General features: G+C 40.5%; 1 protein-coding gene across 1 annotated transcript; it reads left to right on the top strand.

Annotated features, from left to right (window-relative positions):
* The first annotated feature begins 11 nt into the window (after window positions 1-11).
* On the top strand, window positions 12-20,026 carry LOC123026411 (guanylyl cyclase-activating protein 2-like). The gene is made up of 4 exons (XM_044436014.1): window positions 12-8,863; window positions 9,040-9,189; window positions 13,015-13,123; window positions 15,696-20,026. The coding sequence occupies exons 1-4, from the start codon at window positions 8,669-8,671 to the stop codon at window positions 15,830-15,832; spliced, it is 591 nt and encodes a 196-aa protein (XP_044291949.1). The 5' UTR covers window positions 12-8,668; the 3' UTR covers window positions 15,833-20,026.
* The last annotated feature ends 854 nt before the right edge of the window (window positions 20,027-20,880 follow it).

The raw sequence follows: 20,880 nt of genomic DNA, 5'->3' as shown, positions 1-20,880 counted from the left end.
ACTCACAGGGCAGGAAATGCTAGGGCTGAGCAGTGTTTTCAAGTCTGTAGGCATACCAGTTCCCGATTATTCCTCTGCCTACTTGCTTGGGATGCTGCTGTTGCAGAGGGGTAGGCATGGATCTACTTAGGGGTTCTGGAGTATGCTGCAGTTCCATTCCCTGGCCTGTGGGATTGTGGGTCTGCTGCCAGTGCAGCCCAGCATAAAAATGTATGTTCCTTGGTGTGAGATGCCTGGTGTATATGCAAGAACTGAGGCTATGCAGCTTGCCTTGCCCCAGAGATTGGCAAGGGCAAAACATGTACATTTAAGTATCCAAACAGATGGATGTTACCCTGCAAATGTCTGTGTCTTCATGTGGGTACAGGGCAATAGCAGCCCTACTGGGCTAAAGCAGCATCATGACCCTTCTCATTGCATGAATACCCACCTCTCTGGGCATAGAAGAAATGAAGGTAGGGTTGGAGTCCTCTGCAGAACTCTACGTTCAGCTCAAAGCATATGTCTGCCTTGGAATGAGTCAACACCTATGCTTCAGCTGAAGTGATTCATAGCAAGTCAGCCAGCATCCAAACAGTGCCTTAGAAAATTAATTACCAGCGCAGGCACTTAAAAGTAGGCATTTAGGCTAGATCGATTGTGCAGAACAGTAAAGTAGAATGTGTGACTCCAGATGTTATGAGATTATTCCTGTTGGCTCATGCTTATTTTAAAAATGGGAATGCCTGATGGGAGTTTTCAACATGCACAAGGGCCACACACAATTTGCCCTTCATATGGAGGAGGTAGGTAGATGTCACCCTTACCAAATAACCTCAATACATGGTTTTGGCAAGGCTGAGTGCATCACTATCTTTTATGAATTCCTAACATCTTGACTTGGGACAAATCCACTGTGAAATGGTAAGATATATTGAACAGAGGCTGGAACAATGACTGGGTATGGTTATATTTTAAACTTTTCTACACTACCTCTGCCTCGTCTTTATGAAAAAAAGCCAGGCCTGGAACCATTTTTTTGGATGTGGGTAAGTGATCAACCCAGTGGACTCTCTGAGAATGTCTTCAAAGGATCACCTGCTCATCTACCAAAATAGGTAGTCTCAGTAGGCCCTAAGCTATTTATGGTATAGTTCTATGTGGTTGCCTAGTTGAGTGCAGAGGTGGTGCTTCCCTCCCCTGCAAAAACATCTGATTTTGGCTGTTTCCCTCTCAGAAGAGGGGTTGAGCACTGCCTACACTGAGAGCCACTAGTGCCTTGTGTGCCCTCTTCTGTTGTCTTTTCCCAAGATGGTCTTTCATCTTGTGCTCTTCACTGCTACCGTGAACTTCACTGGCTGAAAGGACTTCCAAGGGTGGAGTGCCCACTGAGATTTCAGATTTCTGAAGTTTTGGTGGGGATTTGCCTTTTCCTATGGCTGACCATACATCATCTACAGCCAACACTTGAATTGGACCCAGGAAACAATAGGTAACTGTTGCAGATCTTCCAGTATTGGAGTGACATGGTCCTGATTCCACTTACTGGTTAGCAGCCTTGCTGCAACAGTTTGCAGTGACTGAAGCTTTTCGGTATTCTTTGAGTGTAGTTCAGCATGCAGCATGTTGGAAGTCTGTGATAACTAAGGTATGGATAACAGAATGATTCAGGAATAGACACAGCTGGTGCACCCACCTCTTGAAAATCCAAGAATGAGCGCTGCCAAGCATAAGGGCAATGCCATTCAGAACAATTCACAAATACAAGTCAGACTATGTACTGACCAAAAGCACCTCTGTCTTTTCTGAATTTAATCTCTACTTGTTCTCTCATACAGCCTATGACTGAAGCTAGGCAATGTTCAAGGGTGTTGACTGCGCTCTAAGAGATGTCAAGGAGCGACAGAGTTAAACACCATTTAGTATATTGACCTCACTGCAAAGCTCCAGATGCTCATCGCATGTTCATGTAGATGCTAACACAGGTCAGGACACAACAGAACTCCGTGGGATTGCCATGTCCCAGTGTTGTGGGGCCCAACAGTAGTCTCCCAAAAACACACCACTGCAATACAATGCCTTGAAAGCATCCCATTAGCTGATTCAGAACAAGGCTGGTTACTTCTATATCAGTGCTCTCTACCTATTGTAGGGGCTGCTCCTTTAATACAGCTTTATAGAAGCTATTCACAGTGCTGGACTTCATCTTCAAAATAGGCTTACTATCATGGATTGCTCCTATAAAGCTGAAATAAGCCCCACAACACAGGAGTCACCAATGTCCCCTGGTTCACAAGACCATGATTAGATGCTATCAGATGGCACTGAGAGGACCAGAAAAACTAGTAGGGCCATATTTGCCCTATCCTGTTCTTAGTATGGATCATCTACCATGGTGACCAAGACAGTCTGAGTTTAGCATCTCATCCAAAAGCCCAAAAGAGGTAGGTAGGATCAGTATTATCCAAAAGTATCTGGACCAGCAAAGTCATCTCCTGCTTGACAATCATAACCAATAGTGGAACAATTGAGACTGGCCTATAGTTTAATAAATCTGTTGAGTCAAGCAAAGATTTCTTTATTATTACTCCTTTGAGCAAGAGCAAATGTGCCCCTCTCACAAGGAGGCATTAATTAGTTCACTTAATCATGTAGCAAGTCCTTTCTTCATTGATTTAATCAGCCAGTATAGACAAGGGTCAAGCAGACAAGTGGTAGCCCTCACTTCTCCAGACCACTTGTTCACCTCAAGTTGTACAGGCTGAAAAGTAAAAAACAACAGCACAGGCCCCCTGCCCTAGTTTTGGAGGCCAAATCTGGGTGAATCTGAATGACTTAATCCTCAAAGTATGAGACAAAAGGTTCATAGCAAACCTCTGAATATTCTGGTTCCCCCTCAGCAGCATCCTGGTGAAAAAAAATCCATGCACAGTGTGGGAAATTACCTCAACTAGTGAATTTCAATATTTTAATTGTTATTTATAAGATGCTGTCCAATCGGTTAGTGTATGATGTCAACACAGTTGGTTCCCCTGCTGTTCCAATGAATGGTTTTATTATTGATGTTTTATTATTGAATTTGTTAATATGTTGGTTTTTATATTTTGTTGACACTTTTTTTACTGTGTAAACCATCCAAAGAGCTCTGTGGCTACTGTGACTGTCTATAAAAATGTAAATAAATAAAATAAGAGTGTGAAATTTGAGCTTCAGTACACACCCAGCTCTTCTTGTTTTACATAGTCACTACGTGGGAACTACCCTTGTTTTACACAGAAGCATGAAAACTCTTGATGTATGCTACTCCAAAATGTAGTTCTTATTGCCCACAGCTACCACTGATGCATCTGTTTGAACTGGCCAACCAGAGCCCCACAGAATTAAAAGCACCATATCAAAAAGTATGTTTCTACTGGGAAAACAATCAGTAGTTATTATCATATGTAAAGGAGAGGAGGCAACACTCATTTAAAAAGATGGAAGTACTGAGGACATATGCATCTGTGGAGATTGCCTTATGCATCTAGCTTCTGTCCTTCTCAAAACAGTTGAACATTTTTCGGTAAATACTGGTTGGGAGTACTTGAGAGGATTACAAATGCACAATATGAACTGTTAAAGTAAAATTTGAAGAAGCCAGGACAGGTCCACAGTACATTGTTGTTTGGAAGCACCCTATGTCCTGCCCACAACCACGGAGAGAATGTAACAGAAAATATACACACGGAAAGCACTAAAGCTCTGATAGTGTGGAAAGTCCATTGCAATTTCGTATGTACCTTCCAGTGGAATAACAATGGGTTTGTAGCACTAGGAGATGCCACATGGGAAACACTCAGGAATGTAGCTCTTTCCCCTTCACTCTCAGTTGTAAAATTTCTGTTGTAAATGTAGCACAAATAGGAAAAGAGTTACTAGAAGAGCACAGGGCAGTCTCAGAAAAGTAATACCGAAGTCAAGAAAACTCTTGAACTTTGCTGATTTCACAGGAAAACATAATCAAAATGTTAACAAAGATAATGCCTTTATAAGGGTCAAACGGTGTCTTGCCAAGTGCAAGGAGTTTTCTGAAGAATGAGTGGAAATGAGTGAAGGAAGAAGTAAATTTCATTAAATTCTTTTTAGCAACTAACAAAGAAGAAATTGGAAGCATAGAGAAATAGGCTTGCATCTGTAAGATGCTGGGGATCCTTGCACAGCAATGCATAAACTCCATGATCTACCCAAGTTGTACAGCACTGTCCACACTCTCAGTCTGCATTTAAGTCTGAAAAATGAGGTAATTTCCATAGATTTTTATAAATTTAGATTTGTACATCAAGCCCATCTCTGCATGTGCTAGGGGCTAGTCCAGAGAGGGGAATAAGCATGGGAAGCCAAGTGATAAGCATGATCTAAAGGTGGCCAGTGCATATTCTTCCTACTTTTAATGGTGCCAGGCACACACTTTAGATGCGCAAAACAAATTCACTCCCTAACATAACAACAAGGCTATACAGGGTATTACAACGGAGAAGAAAAAATATTTGAAGCCAGATGTCCTTGTAAATTATCTTGCCAAGGAAAGCTTAGTTCAGGAGGTTCAGTGTTGAGGCTTTCTGGGATTCATAATGGAAAAAAAAACTGTAACGTTATACTTAGTTCATCTAAACACAATGATCTTCCCTTGGTGTCCACATCTCTGTTATACCCACTTACTGTTTCTCTGCACTTCAGTCTAAAGTCTGAATCTTTACATATAAGTGTAATCTTTGACATATCATCCAATTACCCAGCCTTGTAACATTCATATATTTTCCTGTCAACTCTGGGAGGCATTGTTTTTGTTATAGCACAGGTTGTTTACAAAAAGATAAAGTCATCTCATTGCTGAATCTGGACACAGCATCAACAAGGTCCCGAGTTGCAGGCGCTGGCAAAGGGCCTCAAAGAAGCAGCTCCTACACCTAAGAAGGGATCCAGTGGACCCAAGAAGGAACAGCCACCTCTGCAGCATGCTACTATGGTTTACAAAGAAAACAAGAGATACGGTTAGCACAATAAAGCTAACAATATTTATAATGCATGTTTGATGTATTTTAATATTCCCAGCCATAAAAACACCAGGGATTAATCAACAGAAAGCAGTTCAGTAGGAGTCAAAAGTAGTTTGAAATACGGAGCAAAGATCTATGTTTAAACTGCTTCCTAAGAACTCAAGGAAATTCTGGAGGTGAGCCATCCAATCAACCACTCCCAACTGCACTGCCACGTATCAGCTATCAATACAGTATTAGGTTGATACTCAGTCTTAATCCAAGGTCCTTGATGTTTTTGGCCAGCGAGTATACTGGTGCACACTCCCTAAAAACAAAACCAGTGAGGAGGAGCACCAGTTATATCCAGGTTTTGATTGTCTGCCATCCCATGTTCATTTCTCTGTGTTCTGATTCAGCTATATCCAGGACTATGGGACTGTTATTACCAGCTATTGATATCTAATAGATGGCTCCTGGTCCTTTTCTAAGTTTCTCTCCAGTCTGATTTAGCTGGTTAGGGTATATTATCTATACTTTCTGTGCTGAGATCATAAAAATGACCTGTAATTTCTTGAATTACATATTATTTTTTGCATTTTCTAACTATAGTCACTCCCTTGCCAAAACTATGGAGCTGACTTTTCCCTATAACCGGTAAGTGGAAGCAAAAAGGGAAAACAAAAGCACATTTATCCTCTTAAAATCTGTAAGGCTGAGGTGTGGTTCTTCTTTGCCAAAGGAATTCCAAAATAAGGAAGCTGTCACAGGAAAAGGTGTGCTTTGGGTGGCTCCTATTAAATCTCCTGTAGTCAGGAAATCCTGTGCTGATCTCACAGAAGAAAAAAGTCTTCAAACAGTCACTTTATGAGGCATGCAAGCCCAGGTGGTGTAACATTTTGCCGATTACAGCCCACTGATGTCAAGCTGAAGACAGGTCCAAACACTTTTCTATCTTGAACTGTTGAGCCTTTAACAAAGAAATGTTCTTTCTTCCTAGTACTTTATTAACACATCTGTCAGTTATTTGGATCCCTATGTGGCAACTATGTTGTCAATGTTTTTACAGTATATGGAGAAAGAAGTTGACATTTCAATGGCAGCACCTGATGAAGCTCAATGAAAAGGGATACTACTGGGACGCCATAGCTTTGTCTTTTTTTTTTTTTTTTTGGTCAAGGTGCAATTTCTATAAAAATATGCACTTAGGAAATGATTCTATGGCCCTACACATTCACTGAAAGGCCATAGGATAGGTCAGCATTCCAACTTCAGGGCTGGGAATCTGAGCTAACCCTACCCCACCTCCCACAACACACACACACAGCCAGCATGGAAAGAACCATATTAGCTGCTCTCCCAGGTTGGGAAAGTGACCTCAGAGAGAAGTAGAAGGGACTGTTGGGTGGGGAGAAAGAAGATGAGGGACCTGGAACAGCAGACAGTACTTGTTCCCTCTTCTTTGGAAATAAATGGAAAATAGCTTTCCATGAAAATACAGAGGACAGGCAAGGAGGCAATGATTGCCTTGCTGTTTCTCCAGCTCTGTAGTGGATGAGCATGAAACTCCAGGTTCAGCAACTTATGCTCATCCTGACAGGACTGCCTTCCCAATTGAAAAAATTAGAACTGAGTGCTTTTCATTCCAAGTGCACATTCCTCCATTTTTGCTGTTGGATTTTTGGAGGGGTTTTCTGCTTTTTAGCCTTTAAGCAGTGAACATCTGGCCTGTACTCCATGTAGGATACTCATGTATACATTTTGTAATAGCATGTATGTAAGACTTTTGCAAGCAGATTAGATTTCAGTCATATAATAATAGCAGTTGCATGCTCCTCAGTATTTGCTACAGAGCACACGAAAGGTACGGCGCCTTGCTGGCAAACTGGATCAGCGTTCATGACAGTCCGGAGTAGCGAGGAACTCTCTCATGAGTAGGATCCTAAAGCTAGATTTCCTTTCCTGCCTGATCTTTGCAGATGCCACAAAAGTGCATGGCACTCCATGTGCTTGGAGCAAATTATTGGCAACTGCTTTACTGACATTTCTCGGGCATTTCTCACCCAGAACTTATTAAGCCTGGAATGTGTTGATGCTGGTAATATGCATCCATCAGTTTTGTTTCCAATTCTTGTGAAAGCTGTGTGATCCTGGGGCTTCTACATGTCAGTTTGCATTTGAAAATCCTGGAGAGAGATCTGTCCCTGCCCATGAAGTGCCTGCCCCTGCCCTACGCAGGAAAAAGGACAATAAAGAAGACTGCCAGATCCTACCAGACTGCTGCAGACACAATGCCAGAAGTGAGGTCATCACACTGATTTAGCTGCTTGCTCACAGAACCCTTTTAGCTACATTGCAGTAGCCTAACTATTGACTGGGGCTAGACACCCCTTTACTACAGCTTTGTTCCATTTCTATTTACTACAGCTTTGTTCCATTTGAATGACATGATTCAAAGAGCAGTTATTACTTACGGAGCCCTTGAAAAAACTATTTTGATTCCATTCCTCAGACAAAAAGGTTCCTGGAGCAGTTTGGAATCCATCTGCAAACCATAAAGTAAATGGCTTGGGACCAAGCCTTCTGTACGAACCTGCCCTGGGCTTTAAGAACTTTGGGGAGGCCTCTGTGTCCCATGTGTGTTTGGCAGCAATTCTTGTGCCCAGGGTTCCAAACTCTCTTCTTGGGGAGGCCTCTCTTCCCCTGTGTGGTGGTCTTCCAACATCAGGCTAAATCCTTTTAGACAGCGCTTTGGATGTCGAGCTCCTGTTTTAGCTGTTGTTTTTAAGTGGATGGCTTTTATTTGCTGATTTTATATACTGCTTCGTATTATTATTTGATTCATATTTAATATTTTATAGGATTCTTTTATGTTTTATCTTGCTTTTGTCTGCCTTACGAACCAGGGCATGGAAAGGCAGGTTGTACATTTCAGTCTTCCTCCCCACAAACAGCTGAATGACACTGTTGCAGATAATCAGACAGGTTCATGCATGCACACCTGCTGGATAAGTCTATGCATGTGTGAGTGGAAGGTCAAACCATCTGCTTTCAGTGCTTTGGCCCAGGTCAAATAAGGATTGTTAGCGGCTATATTTAACCTTTCTTGAAAATATTTGTGATCCATTTTGGGATCTACCAAAATGTTATTCCCCAATAACCACCAAGGCGTATTTTTTCTCATTGGAAATTATTTTTATACTCATTATTTTTAGTCTTCTATTCTTCTCAGTATATATTTTTCTGAATTGACATGTCATTTCTAATTTATTTAGTGTAACCTTTGTGAAGATTATCACTCACGTGGTGCAGACAAATGGACTTGTTCCATGTTTTAAATACAGAACACTAATAATAAGTTATTGCAAAAATTGTTGTACTTTATTGCAACCTATTCCAAAGTCTGTATAGGAAATGGATGTAGATGATGTGGTTTATATGAATGCTTGTAACTATTGAAATTCTAAAAGTATAATTATTATGCAAGCTATTTCCATAAGCGAGAATGATCTTGATTGGATAGACATAAGAAAGACATTGTGTTTGGATTACAAAAGGATCCATTGTTCTGTTGTAAAGCTTTGGGCAAAATCTTTGCTGACTAATACGACCATATGTGATATGCTTTCATAACAGAATGTTTATAAGGCAGTGAAATCCTCAGTTATTGGAGAATGGGGCAACACCACACTTGTAATATGAAAGGAATTGAGGGGGCAGAACTACAAGCTATGTACAAGAAGTTTGTTGTAGAATGTCCCAGTGGAGGTCTTCATTTGCATGAATTTAAGCAGTTTTTTGGCATTACCGACCAGAGTGAAGCCTCTGAATATGCTGAGAGTGCATTTAAATCCTTTGACAGGAATGGGGTAAGTTATGTTTTTAATGTAGGTAAATTCTATGTGCATGGAATTGGCTCACTATGGTGGCGTATAGCCCAAGAAAAGCCATTCAAAAATGCCGATTATTCTGCCACAGTTGGATCTTTTTAAAATGTTGTTGCTTCTTACTGGGGTGACATAATGGTTTCCTTTTAATATTTTAGGATAATATGATAGATTTCTTGGAGTATGTAGCAGTTTTGAATCTAGTGTTAAGAGGAAAACCTGAGCACAAACTGAAGTGGTCATTTAAAGTATACGACACCGATGGGAACGGCTTTCTTGATAAAGCTGAACTACGGAAAATGGTGATGGTAAGAATACATTATTGAATGTATCTTGTAATCTTACTATGGCAAGATATTGGGATACACGAAGCTATAAGCTTCTTCATATATAACTAAAATAAATCAAAGAGGGAGGTTTGGAAAGTGGCAACAAGGAAAGCCTTCTTAGTGGTGGCTCCATATTGCCATCATTGTCAACATGTCAGTGCCTGGTCGGCATTTGACATCATATGATAAAAGTTTCAATTAGGATTTCTCATTGTTGATTTGTAAAATAATTTGTGTTTGTGTGTGCGTGCTGTTTATATGTTTGTGTGTAAATAGCTTTGCTTTAAGTACAATATTGATTTTTAAGTTTTTCAAATCTTAATAAACCACCCAGAGAGCTTTGACTATTGGGTAGTATAGAAAGGTAATACATGGATAAAATGAATGGATGAGTTCACAGGCAGGTCAGATGGGCAACTGGAAGAAAAAAGGACAACTTTATAGAAGATATGACTGCTAGACAGGGACCAGAGTGAAGGGAAGAAAGCAACTTATTGATTCATTTGCATTATCAGTATGCCATCGTGCCCTCGATCATGGTCTAAAAAAAGATCTGTACAGATTCTGGGTTTGGGAATAAACAAGGAAGAGATCCCATCTCTCTTAATGATTGCCTGAGCTTCTATAGAAGAGCTGCTTTCGGCTTCAAGTGCCAGTGGATTGTTTCTTTAAAAAGCAAAGTGGAATTCTGTTGCCAAGGGCATCACAGATTTATCGCACAGTGCACTCCGTGTACTTTGTGTGCCCTGCATTGTTTCCTAGTCTTCAAATCTTGGCTTGCCTGACACAAACAAATCTTTCACCCCATATCCTCTATGCCACACCTTGTTTGTCCCTCATCTGTGGCACTCTGAGAAGATTATACCTCCCTTTATGGCACTGAACCACATGGATTTCAACCACCTAGTCAGAGAGGCCCTAGTCCAGACTTCCCCAACCGGGTGCCATTCAGAGACATTCAACTGCAACTCTCATAGTTGGCTGGAGGATTATGGGAATTATAGTTTAACATACTGGGAAGGCACCAGGTTGGGAAAGGCTTCTCCAGAAGCACAATAATAGACTGGATTTGGCCTGCTGCATACCAAGACTCTCCCAGCCTCCAGTGACAAAACAGATGCCACTCTGATGACTGGATGCATTAACTGTACATGTACTGATAACCCACTGGGTGTGGCAGTGTGCCTGGCCCAACTTCCCTGTCCCAAAAAAGGAATTAGTGGGATCAGCTTGGGAAATGCCAGTGATCTGTTTTCAAAACATATGATGTCCACAGCCACAGAGTAAGCATTTTCACAGATCCTGAAAGGTGACTGAAGCACACAAGACTTTTTCTGGCAACAAACGGCATTTGTTGATTTGGAGAAAATATTTTTCCTGGTCCTTCATTGCTATGGAAAGTATCCAGAAAGGATCATTCCACAAACCCAAAGAGCAGCAGCAGAGTCCCTCTGAATCTTTCGCTGCACAGGCAGTTTCTATTATACCTGCACAGCCACAGCTGGGTTGCATAAAGTAATATTAACATAACTTCTTTGCTTGCATATCGTTCAGAACCTATTTTACATTAGCACAACTCCATTTGTACTAATGGAATGGCACAGCTGAGATCAAGATTAAAATTCTTTTAACACGATAAACATGATGGTAATCTTAAAACCATTACAGGTTATCTTACTGTGTCATGACAATGCCCATGTATTTTTTTGGTGCAATTTATTTGGTCCCTAGTCTTAATTTGTTGCCCTTAATGCATTAACAGTCTGAGTGTATTTCTCAGCCTTTACAAGTAACAACATGATCTTCTACATCTCTAATCACAGGTAAGTCCCACTGATTTCATTGAAATATACTCCAAGATAAGTAGCTTCAGGGCTTTTTTTGTCATAGAACGCACCGGAACGGCGTTCTGGCACCCTTTTTTGACAGATTTTTCCAAGTGATTGTGAATCGCCCTGTTAGGCGTAGCAGATCGGCAGCAAAAATCATTAACATAGAGCCTGCGGGCTGCCTGTGTGTTGGTGCTGATTGTCGGCGCTGCCCTGGTCTCTCCCCTTCTCCTCCCGAAGCTGTTCCGCGTTCCGGTCTCCCGCCCCGGTGGGGCCCAGACCTCTTCTCCAAAAAACAGCCGTCTCCCCTACTCTCTGCTTTCCATGCCTCGCGGTCTCCCTGCCGGGACAGCCCGCCTGCTCTGCCCAGTCTGCTCCTAGCCCGCTTGTCTGTGGACGAGGGCCACTTCCTCGCCTTCCCCCATCCTGAAGGCTTGGGCCTTGCAGGCTGCATCCAGACGGCCAGTCTCTGGGGAGCGCCTGCTTCCCTCCCGGGGCAGCATTTCCTTTGCAGGAGGTGAAATCATTTCACTCCCAGACAGAACCGTAATGGGGGGAGGCCACACTGAGAAGATCCTGCCCCGTGCTGAGGAACTTGCAACCCCCCAGATCTGGGGAATTGCTACTCCCATCTTACTTTGCCAGCGGGTAGGCTGGTTGTGGCTGATGGAAATTATAGCCCAGCAAGGTCTGAGGGTGTGTGTTGGGGAGGCTGCAGGTGCTTCTGCTGTACTCTGAGCTTGAGAATGATGCAAGGGAACAGCCGTACATTCACTTTCTTGTACGCACGCCTGCAGTCTGAAATGTTAGAGCCCAGCCAAGTGAGAGACTCTGCAGTGGGGCCGGTTTGCCTGTGGCCATCCAGATGTTGCTGGGCTCCATTAGTTTGAGACAAGTTTGCTAATGGAAGGGAAAGATGAGAACTGTAGTCCAGCATCACCTGGAAAGCCGCAGCCTTCACCTCCACCATTTTGCCCTGTTACAAGAGGACATAAGAGCACTCAGCTGCCCATTTGCCCTCACTCACCACCCGCTTTTGTTTACACAATCAAGGTGATTTTCAGAGAGTGGCACAGGGCTTGCTTATGCCTCTAAAGCACAGGAGGGCACCCTCCAGTCTGGACCTCAGGTAGCCCATGGAAGTGGCTTGTTCAGCCCATGGTCGCGTGAGTGCTTACTGCCAGTGGCGACCATTGTGTAAAAGTGTGACCCCAAGACATGAGTTCTGGCACTTTTTTTTTTTTTACACAAAAAGCACTGAGTAGCTTTAAGGCTGTACCCTATATCTTTATATTGATCCTATCAAAATAATAATCTACATCAAAATCTGCTCTTTAATATCCTTTGAGACATGGTAAACTTATAATCGGCGAATGGGGCAGCATAAAAATGTTTTAATAAATAAATAAATAAATAAATAAAAATAATGCTCCTGAGGGCATTAGAAAATCTTTCGGATGTGCTTGAGGTGCCACAGCAGCTGTTTGAAAAAATATTGTTTGGGGTTTTCCAGGATATGGGGGTATCACAAGCAGCTGTTCATTATAATTTCTTTAAAGCCATAGTCTCACTTGTATTTATTACTGTTTCATGTGACTTTGTAGGTTCATAAAGAGTAGACTTCCTAATATGCTGCATATATACAAATGAAAGGAAGATTGACTACCCAAACAATTGTTCCTGAAGTAAATCTATTAAAATAATTGCTTTAATTCAATATAATAAAATTATTGAGGTTTGCAAGTTCATTCTAAAGGTGTACTGGGATTTTGCAAGAACCAATACACCTTTTCAACGTTGTTTTTGCAACCAAAATAATCACATTTCTCCAATTTTTCCCCTGGCTCCATTGAAATTTCCTTTCTCCTTCCCCATGCTAACATCTAGATTGTAATCCTCTTCCAGCAATGGCTGAGTCATTCTATGCATTGTTCCATGAATGGATGGTGCCATAATAATAAATAATCATTTTCAGAGTATCTATAATATCAAGCAAGGATGGACAAGAAGCACAGATGCTCAGATGTCAAACCTGGAGGCAGTATGTGACAGAATATTTCAACTAATGGATGAAAACCACGATGGTAAATATATTCTTTGTGCTTTCGGTGCATTTTTATTTTTGTCTGAACAAGTTTTTCAATGCACAATGTCTTAAGGGACTTTACCAACCAATCAGGAAAAAAATGATCTGATCAATAGTTCCCAAAGTGCATTTTTATTTTTGTCTGAACAAGTTTTTCAATGCACAATGTCTTAAGGGACTTTACCAACCAATCAGGAAAAAAATGATCTGATCAATAGTTTTCAGGCTCATTCCCACAAAAGTAAGGGGAAAAGATACTCATATCCCCTACATAGTTCTGTTTTTAGGCTCTACATCTGACGTGTAATAAAACCTTGGAAACCCACTTTTATGAATAGGTGGTAGCTGTTAAACTAGAATCAACATGAAGTCAAGAAACAGGCCTGCTAGAACTATCTTCAAAATACAAAAAGGCAAGCAATTTATGTTTATATCTCTATAGTTCAAACTTAATAACCAACATGCTTCAATTGTTGCTTTTTAAAACTAGGACAGAGTTTCTTTGCTGTGTATTCTTCCAGATTTAAAACACTAAGCAAATCCTTACAGTGACTTGCCAGTAATAAGTACTTTCCAAACAAGGCCAGAATTGTCTTCATACCACCATGAATATGATTAGTTAATGTGAATAATTAAAGAAGACGCCTGCTTCTTTCCAGATTGGAAAATAGCAGATCAGTCATATACATGCTTATTCAGAAGCAAGACCTACTGTATGGAATTGAACTTCCTTCCTTCCAAGTGTCTTTAGGATTGTGCATTTAAGCTGCTATCCTATGCAAGTTTAAAAAGGAAAAAACATAGCTAGCTGGGACATGTTGAGAGTTACCAGTATTTTTTCTGGCTAAAGTTGCAGAGACTTGTACCCTAAGTTAATTATCTTGAGAAATTAGGGAAGCTTAGCCAGTCATGTGGAGAAGAGGGTTAAGCTTCATGATAATACTGCAGCTGGTAGCTATGCTATACAGACAATAGAGCTTATCCAAGCAGACTTCTCAGGAAATCTCTCCAATTATGTAACTGCATGGGTAATGCAATTGGTAGTGATTTAACAGAACCACTGGGAGGAGCTTAAGCATGAAAACTATAAGGATAGGAATGTTTTAACGTTGACACGTTCCTGGCCATATAGTTTTAAACTAGTAATTATATTTCATAACAGCTGTTTATTATGAAATATAAGAATAGATATATCCTTGATGTGGACAAGGTGCTTTGCAGTAGTGAAACCGTGTGCTCTCTTGATCCTGGCTGATAAATGCATCCTGAGGAGGTCTACCTTGGTGGGTCCAGGGAGTGGTAAATACATCTTTGTGTGAAGTGGTGGTTTTCACCATCCTCAAGGAGACAGTAGTGTGAATGCTCCTGGAAAAAAACCCAAAACACAACACTCTGGACCCAATGGCATTTGACAATTAGTACCCAGTAGCAAGTTCTCCCCTTTTAAAGGAAAGAGCTACAGATACTGATGAACTAAAACCATTTCAGCCTGAATTTCAACCTGGTTATGGGACTGAATCTGCCTTGGTTGTCCTGATAGATGACCTTTACTGGGAATGAGGCAAGAGGAGTGCAACCCTGCTGATTCTACTTGATCTCTCATTGGCTTTTGATACCATTGACCATGGAATTCTCCTGGATTGGCTCCCTGTGTGACAGTGGCTTTAGTCTTACATATGAAATCAATTTCAGAATAACATTGGGTGCCTACTCCTCAAACCCCTGGTAACTGAGCTGTAGAGTTCCACAGGGTACCATCCCCAGTATTACTTAAGATCTGTATGAAGCCTCTGGGAAGGGTCATTAGGGGATCTGGTGCCAAACGCCACCAATCTGCTGAAGATGCATAGCATTACCCTCTGTGACAGCTGAATCCAGAGAGGTTGTGTGAGTCCTAGATAAGTGTTTTGACTCAGTGATAAATTGGATGAGGGCCAATAAACTGAATTCTGGAGATAGGCCATTCCTGTGGCTAAGTGACTCCTGAGTCTGGGAGATGTTTTTTTTTTTTTTACTTCTTCTGAAGGGGGTATTCTCTTTCTCTGAAAGATCAGGTCCACAGTCTGGATTCCTTGACTGAGGCAAATGAACACTATACCCAATTTTTACTTCCATTTCCATTTGAATACATAATCATAGCTATCAGCTTGAGAACTACATATATTTGTATTTCTCTAGAACATTTTTAAAGAAGTGTGATACTACAACTCTAGTGCTTGGCCTTAGATCTGGGCTCCAAATAATTTGCAGTCAGAGCTGCTCTCATAATATTTTCATGATGAAGAATGCCCTTTTCTGTGTTTCTCAAGTTTAAGAACAGAAATTGTCCATTTCATGTTTCATTTTACAATCTGCAGGTGGTTTCTTCAACTGTCTGTAGTGGTGGGCACAATGCTCAGTTACTAATAACTGGGTGTAGAATTGCAGCTTAAATATCATATTATGTCCCAGACTTGTGCTTGATACCCTTGTTCTAAAGGAGCCCTATTAACCATTTCTGGGCTACAGAGTTTGATGACTTGTTTAAGTTTCTGACAATATCAATCTATCAGTTTTCTTTATTCTTTCAGGAAAGATTTCATTGAAAGAGTTTGTTGATGGAATTCAAAGAGATGACTGGATAAGGAAAACGCTGCATATAGATATAAATCCCACAGAATGGATCCTTAAACAACAGGAAAAAAGGAATGCAGGTGTAAAGTACTAAACATCAAAGGACAAAGAAATGTTATATCAACCCTAGCCCTGTTTACTTAGCAAATTCAGGATACTGAATGTACAGTGCTAGGATTGGTGTTTATATGAATAATTTTGTCATGGTGGTATTTTGGTCCGAGGAAATGATAGATGCAAAATGAGAAAGGCATCAACCCTGTTGTCAAAGAATCACCTTTTCAGCATCGCAAGCTTTGGATTTACACACAATTCTTCATTGGAGAATGGAATGGTTGCAAAACTCAATTATAGAGGTAGCAAACAGTGATGGTCCACATGAACCATATATTAGGCTTATACTTGTGTATGCAAACATGCAAATCATTTAATTTCAAATCACTGTTTTTATTATGGGCATTTAGATTAGTTCAGGTTGAAGTACATTAAGTTAAATATAAAACCAGGCTGTGGTTTTTTCAATGTAGCTGATAGAAGCAGACAGCTAAGCTTTTGTATACATGGCAATCAGAAAAAAATAACCACTTGCTCAGCTCTACATGGGACCTTATCTGATACGCAATTGATACTAATCTTTTATCTGGATAACCCAGAAATTATGACATCCAAGTTCAAAATAAAAAGGTAGCTTACAAGTTTCTCTTCCTCTCTATGTTATCCTCACAACAGCCCTGTGAAGTAGGTTAAGCTGAGTGTCACAGGCTGGCCTGAAGTCATCTCAAGAACACAGATCTCTTGAGTCCCATTACAGCACCCTAATTGTTGCATCATATTGGCTTATGAGTATATGTGTCAGAGTTCCAGAAACTCCTGACTTACATGGACATAACCCACTTTAAAATGGAACATTCAAAATTCTGTCCTGAAGTGCCACAGATGATAGACCATTTAGTTTTGCAAGAACACCTCTGTGAGCTTCTAATTGTTAATAGATGTCAGATGAGGGAAGGTATCAGAATTGGGAAGAATTCAGTGGGTCATGGAAGAGCAAGTGCTGTCAGACAGAAACCATAGGTCCTATCTTTCCAGTATCATGTAGCCTCTGACTCAGAAATTTAGAAGCTGCTTGTTATTCATGTAGTAGCATTAAAATGAAACACCAATTAAGTTCATTTTATATGAAACTTACCACACATATTTCTTCAAATCTTCAAAACCATAATTCCAGCTTTCAAGCAGTCCTAATAAAGCTTCCTATTATTGTCATTATTTGCCCATCTGCTCAAAATCATTTTGTTTCTCTGTAGAATGCTAATCTAGTCACTGTCACTTCCTCACACAGGAATTTCTTCCTCCTGGCTTATATCACAATTATTTCCCACCACTGTATTACACCCACACACCTCATTTTTTCCACTATTTCTCAGTATGGATCCCACCAGTGGGCACAGCACCCCTTTAAGCTCTATGGACTGGCCATGGTTGATGGAGAAGGGTTGTAAACAGTGCGATATGCAGGTAGAATGCTTTCTAAGTACTTACCCAAGCGTGGACTGAAACTTATTTGTTCCATTACACTTATATGCTGCTCCCGAACCCTTGGGTTCTCCGGTCAGCTTATAAACTTAATTTGCAAATGCAGTGGTTTGAATTTTGCTAGAGACCTGCTTTAAACTTTCAGAATGCCGCTACTGTCTTGGGACTGGCACAATACGCATATGTGTTTGCTTCTGTACCCCTTCTAATGGCTGTTCAGTTCATGCATTTGTAAATGCTCACTATGTGGAAGCTGGCTCTGCTTGAAAAAGCCACTGAATAACCATGTGATTCACTACAAAAAGTGCAAGGGGTCAAGAAGCAATTAACGGGTCTGAATTGCAGGAAAACAAATTTCTCAGTCACTAACATGGAAAAGCACATGACTTGGGGGTGAGTCATCTGTTCTATTTTAAGATGTGCACTGTCAAGTAGCTACTGCTCTTTTCCTCCCCACCTTCCTTGCACAAGGTCCACCAACTCTCATGTCTGGAACCCATTTTCAGTATATGCATTTATTCATGGGTCACATAAAGTAATAATAAAGAGAAGTGCACATGAGAACACATAGACTAAATGAGCTCATTCACACACTATACTGCAATTCCTGGGTTGTTTTAACTCCCGAACCACTAGCAATCAGCAAAACAGTGAATGTTTCCAAAGTTTCTGGAGTTGCACGTTACTAATCAGCTCAGGAATGGGGCACTCCTAGGTTAATTAAAAGTAGAAATGGCAAGCATGAGGGAAGCTGCATTACTGTACTTTGTAAGCCAAACCTTTCAATAATAGCAACATAGTTTACGAACTGGGTCAGTGTGTTTGAGTCATTCCAATCAGTTTTCACATACCTGAGAATAGAAGGACCTTTCCAGGACAGATGGTGTGATTTGAAGAGAAGTCTTATCTTGTGAAATATATTTAAGTTGCTGAAATACTATTTAATATGCTTCTCAAGTACCTTTCAATAAAGTGTTCTTCCCAGTATAAAATGATAAAATTCAGTATTCTTTTTCCTGCAAGGGACCTCACAATTATCCTCACAACAACCCTGCGAGGTAGTTTAATTATATGTCGCACTAGGGATACGGAGTGGTAAGAATGGAAAGATGGCAGTGCTTTTTTTTATTAGTACTCTTGGGACATGTTCTTTGGCACAGAGAATCGAGAATTTAGAAATCATGCCTTTAGCTCATTGAAAACAGAAGTGTTTTGTAGTCGGTGAGGACCTCTAGTGGTTGACTGTATTAAAATAATCTCAGGCCTAAATAGAAGAACGGTTGGGATTTATTGGAAGAATGTGAAACACTATCAGTTATCAAACTTCTAGAGGTGTACAACAATGAACTAATAAGAACAAAGTATACACAAGTTTGACTCTGGATAGAACAGGTCCAAACCCTTCATGAAAATCTGCATCTCTAGTGACTTACTCTATAGTAAAATCAGCTTTCCCTCAAGAGTGAGCTGATAGTTTTCTGCTTCTTTTCTGAACCCATCACACTGCAAATGAAAGGGGAAGAGACAGTCAAAAGAGCCATGCCATCTACCAAGCAATCCTACTTATGTAACATGCACATAATTTACGTGGCTGTTGTTGTTAGTCGTGAAGTTGTGTCCAACCCATCGTGACCCCATGGACAACATTCCTCCAGGCCTTCCTGTCCTCCACCATCCCCCACATAATTTATAGTTCATAACATTTATGGGGTGGGATCTTAGGATTTGCAATCAAAAACAGTAGCATGCAAATGACACAGAGCTCTATTTATCCTTTCCAACCTACTCAGGTATGGTGCTGAATCAGCAGCAATAGGGTTCAGTGTGGGTCAACAAACTGAAGCCCTAGACAAGAATTCTAGACAAGACCAAGGCACTGGTAATTTCTCTGTCCAGATGAATGGTGCTCAGCCTGTTCAGCAGGGGTCTGGAGGTCTATTACTATCCATCACTGTCATTAAAGGTGCAGGTAGCTTGTGTGGTATGGAGTGGCTTTTATTAGTTCAGCTGATACTCCATTTTGACCCATATGGATGTAGATAACAATTCATGATCTGATAACCTGCCATTTTGAATACTGCAGTGTATTGTAGATGGGGCTGTTCAGAAATGTGGAAACAATCAATTGCAGCAGAATATGGCAGTAAAAATTTTAACTGGGACCAGCATTATGAACATAGGATAGTATTTTCTTGCTTTATTGGCTTCTGCTTTGCTTGCAGGTTCAATTCAAAATGCTAGTTTTGACCTATGAAGTAACACATGGCTGGAAATGCTGGTATCTTAAGGAACATCTTTTCCTATATGTACCTACCAGTGCCTTAAGATACTGAGCTCAGATCTTTCTCCAAGGCTGTCCTCAATTTGAAGTATGGAGGGTGGTAGGGAAAGAGAAGGTTGTTTCAGTCATGTTTCCAATTGTGAAATGCTCTCCCTAGATGGGCCCACCTGCCACCTCTTGTAACAAGAACTTTCTTGTTCACATAAACTTTAAAACAGTTTAAAATAATAAGCAACAGCTATTACAAAGATCATTTTACTTCAAGTCTCTACTTTTGCTGTTTATTTTATAACCTTATAGACTATTGTCACTGTTTGTGTTATCCCTTCTGCTGATGGTGCCCTGGGGCATTATATATTGTATTATTTCTCTTTTTTGACATAATTAGTGTCCATAATTAGTCTTAACTGAAAACTAGGATAAGTGGTGACTTACAAATGCAAATAATAAAAAGATAAATAACGTAACAGAGGTCTCTATTGTGGTATTGCTTTTATTTGTTTCTGTAAAATATTTAGCTGCTTAAATTGCCATTTTTAGTTTAACCAAATAAAAACTTTTGCTTTGGTGAGTCCATCAAACAATTCGGGTTGCATTCCTACACCAACTTATGTGGGAGTAAACATTCATAGAACTGTGTTGCATGACACAAGCTTAAACACAGTATTAGAAAATATATGTGTTTTCACAGAAGATATGGAAAATTGAGGGATAAAATGGAAATCTAAAATTATTTCTTAGAAAGCTCAACATTCATGAGAGAGCAATCATTAACACAATAATCTTTACAATGACAGCACTGTTTTACCCTGTGTGTGCATTTTCTGCCATCAAGTCATTTCCGATTTATGGCGACCCCATGAATGAAAGTCCTCCAAAACATCCCATCCATAACAGTTCCATTCCACTCTTCCAACATCAAGACTGTGGCTTCCTTTATGCATTCAGTCCATCTTGCATTTGATCTTCCCTTTCGTCTTCTGCCTTCAACTTTCCCTAGTGCAACTGCCTTCTCCAGTGAGTCTTTCCTTCTTATGATGCCTGAAATATGACAGCCTCCATTTTATCATTTTTGCTTCTTTTGCCTGCTTGGACTAGGACCCACTTGTTTGCCTTTCTGTTGGTCCACATTATTCAAAAAGCTCTCCTCCAGGACCATGTTTTTTATGCATCGATTTTCTTCTTGTCAGCTTTCATACCCACACATTGTGATTGGAAATACAATAACTTGGATGATCTTGACCTTGGTCTCTAATAAAACAGCAACTAACCCCTAACCCTTACACTTGATAATCTTTTCATTACTGCTTTCCCAAGTCTCAATC

Source organism: Varanus komodoensis, unplaced genomic scaffold, assembly GCF_004798865.1.
Source record: "Varanus komodoensis strain SLA01 unplaced genomic scaffold, ASM479886v1 scaffold3, whole genome shotgun sequence".
Classification (NCBI taxonomy): Eukaryota; Metazoa; Chordata; class Lepidosauria; order Squamata; family Varanidae; genus Varanus; species Varanus komodoensis.
This window is presented reverse-complemented; position numbering and strand designations above follow the sequence as displayed.

Excerpts from the sequence above, each read along its gene's own strand:
- LOC123026411 (XM_044436014.1), top strand. The coding sequence starts at position 8,669 with ATGGGGCAACACCACACTTGTAATATGAAAGGAATTGAGGGGGCAGAA. Across the intron at positions 8,864-9,039 it reads AATCCTTTGACAGGAATGGG|GATAATATGATAGATTTCTT; the intron begins GTAAGTTATGTT and ends TTAATATTTTAG. Across the intron at positions 13,124-15,695 it reads AATGGATGAAAACCACGATG|GAAAGATTTCATTGAAAGAG; the intron begins GTAAATATATTC and ends TTATTCTTTCAG.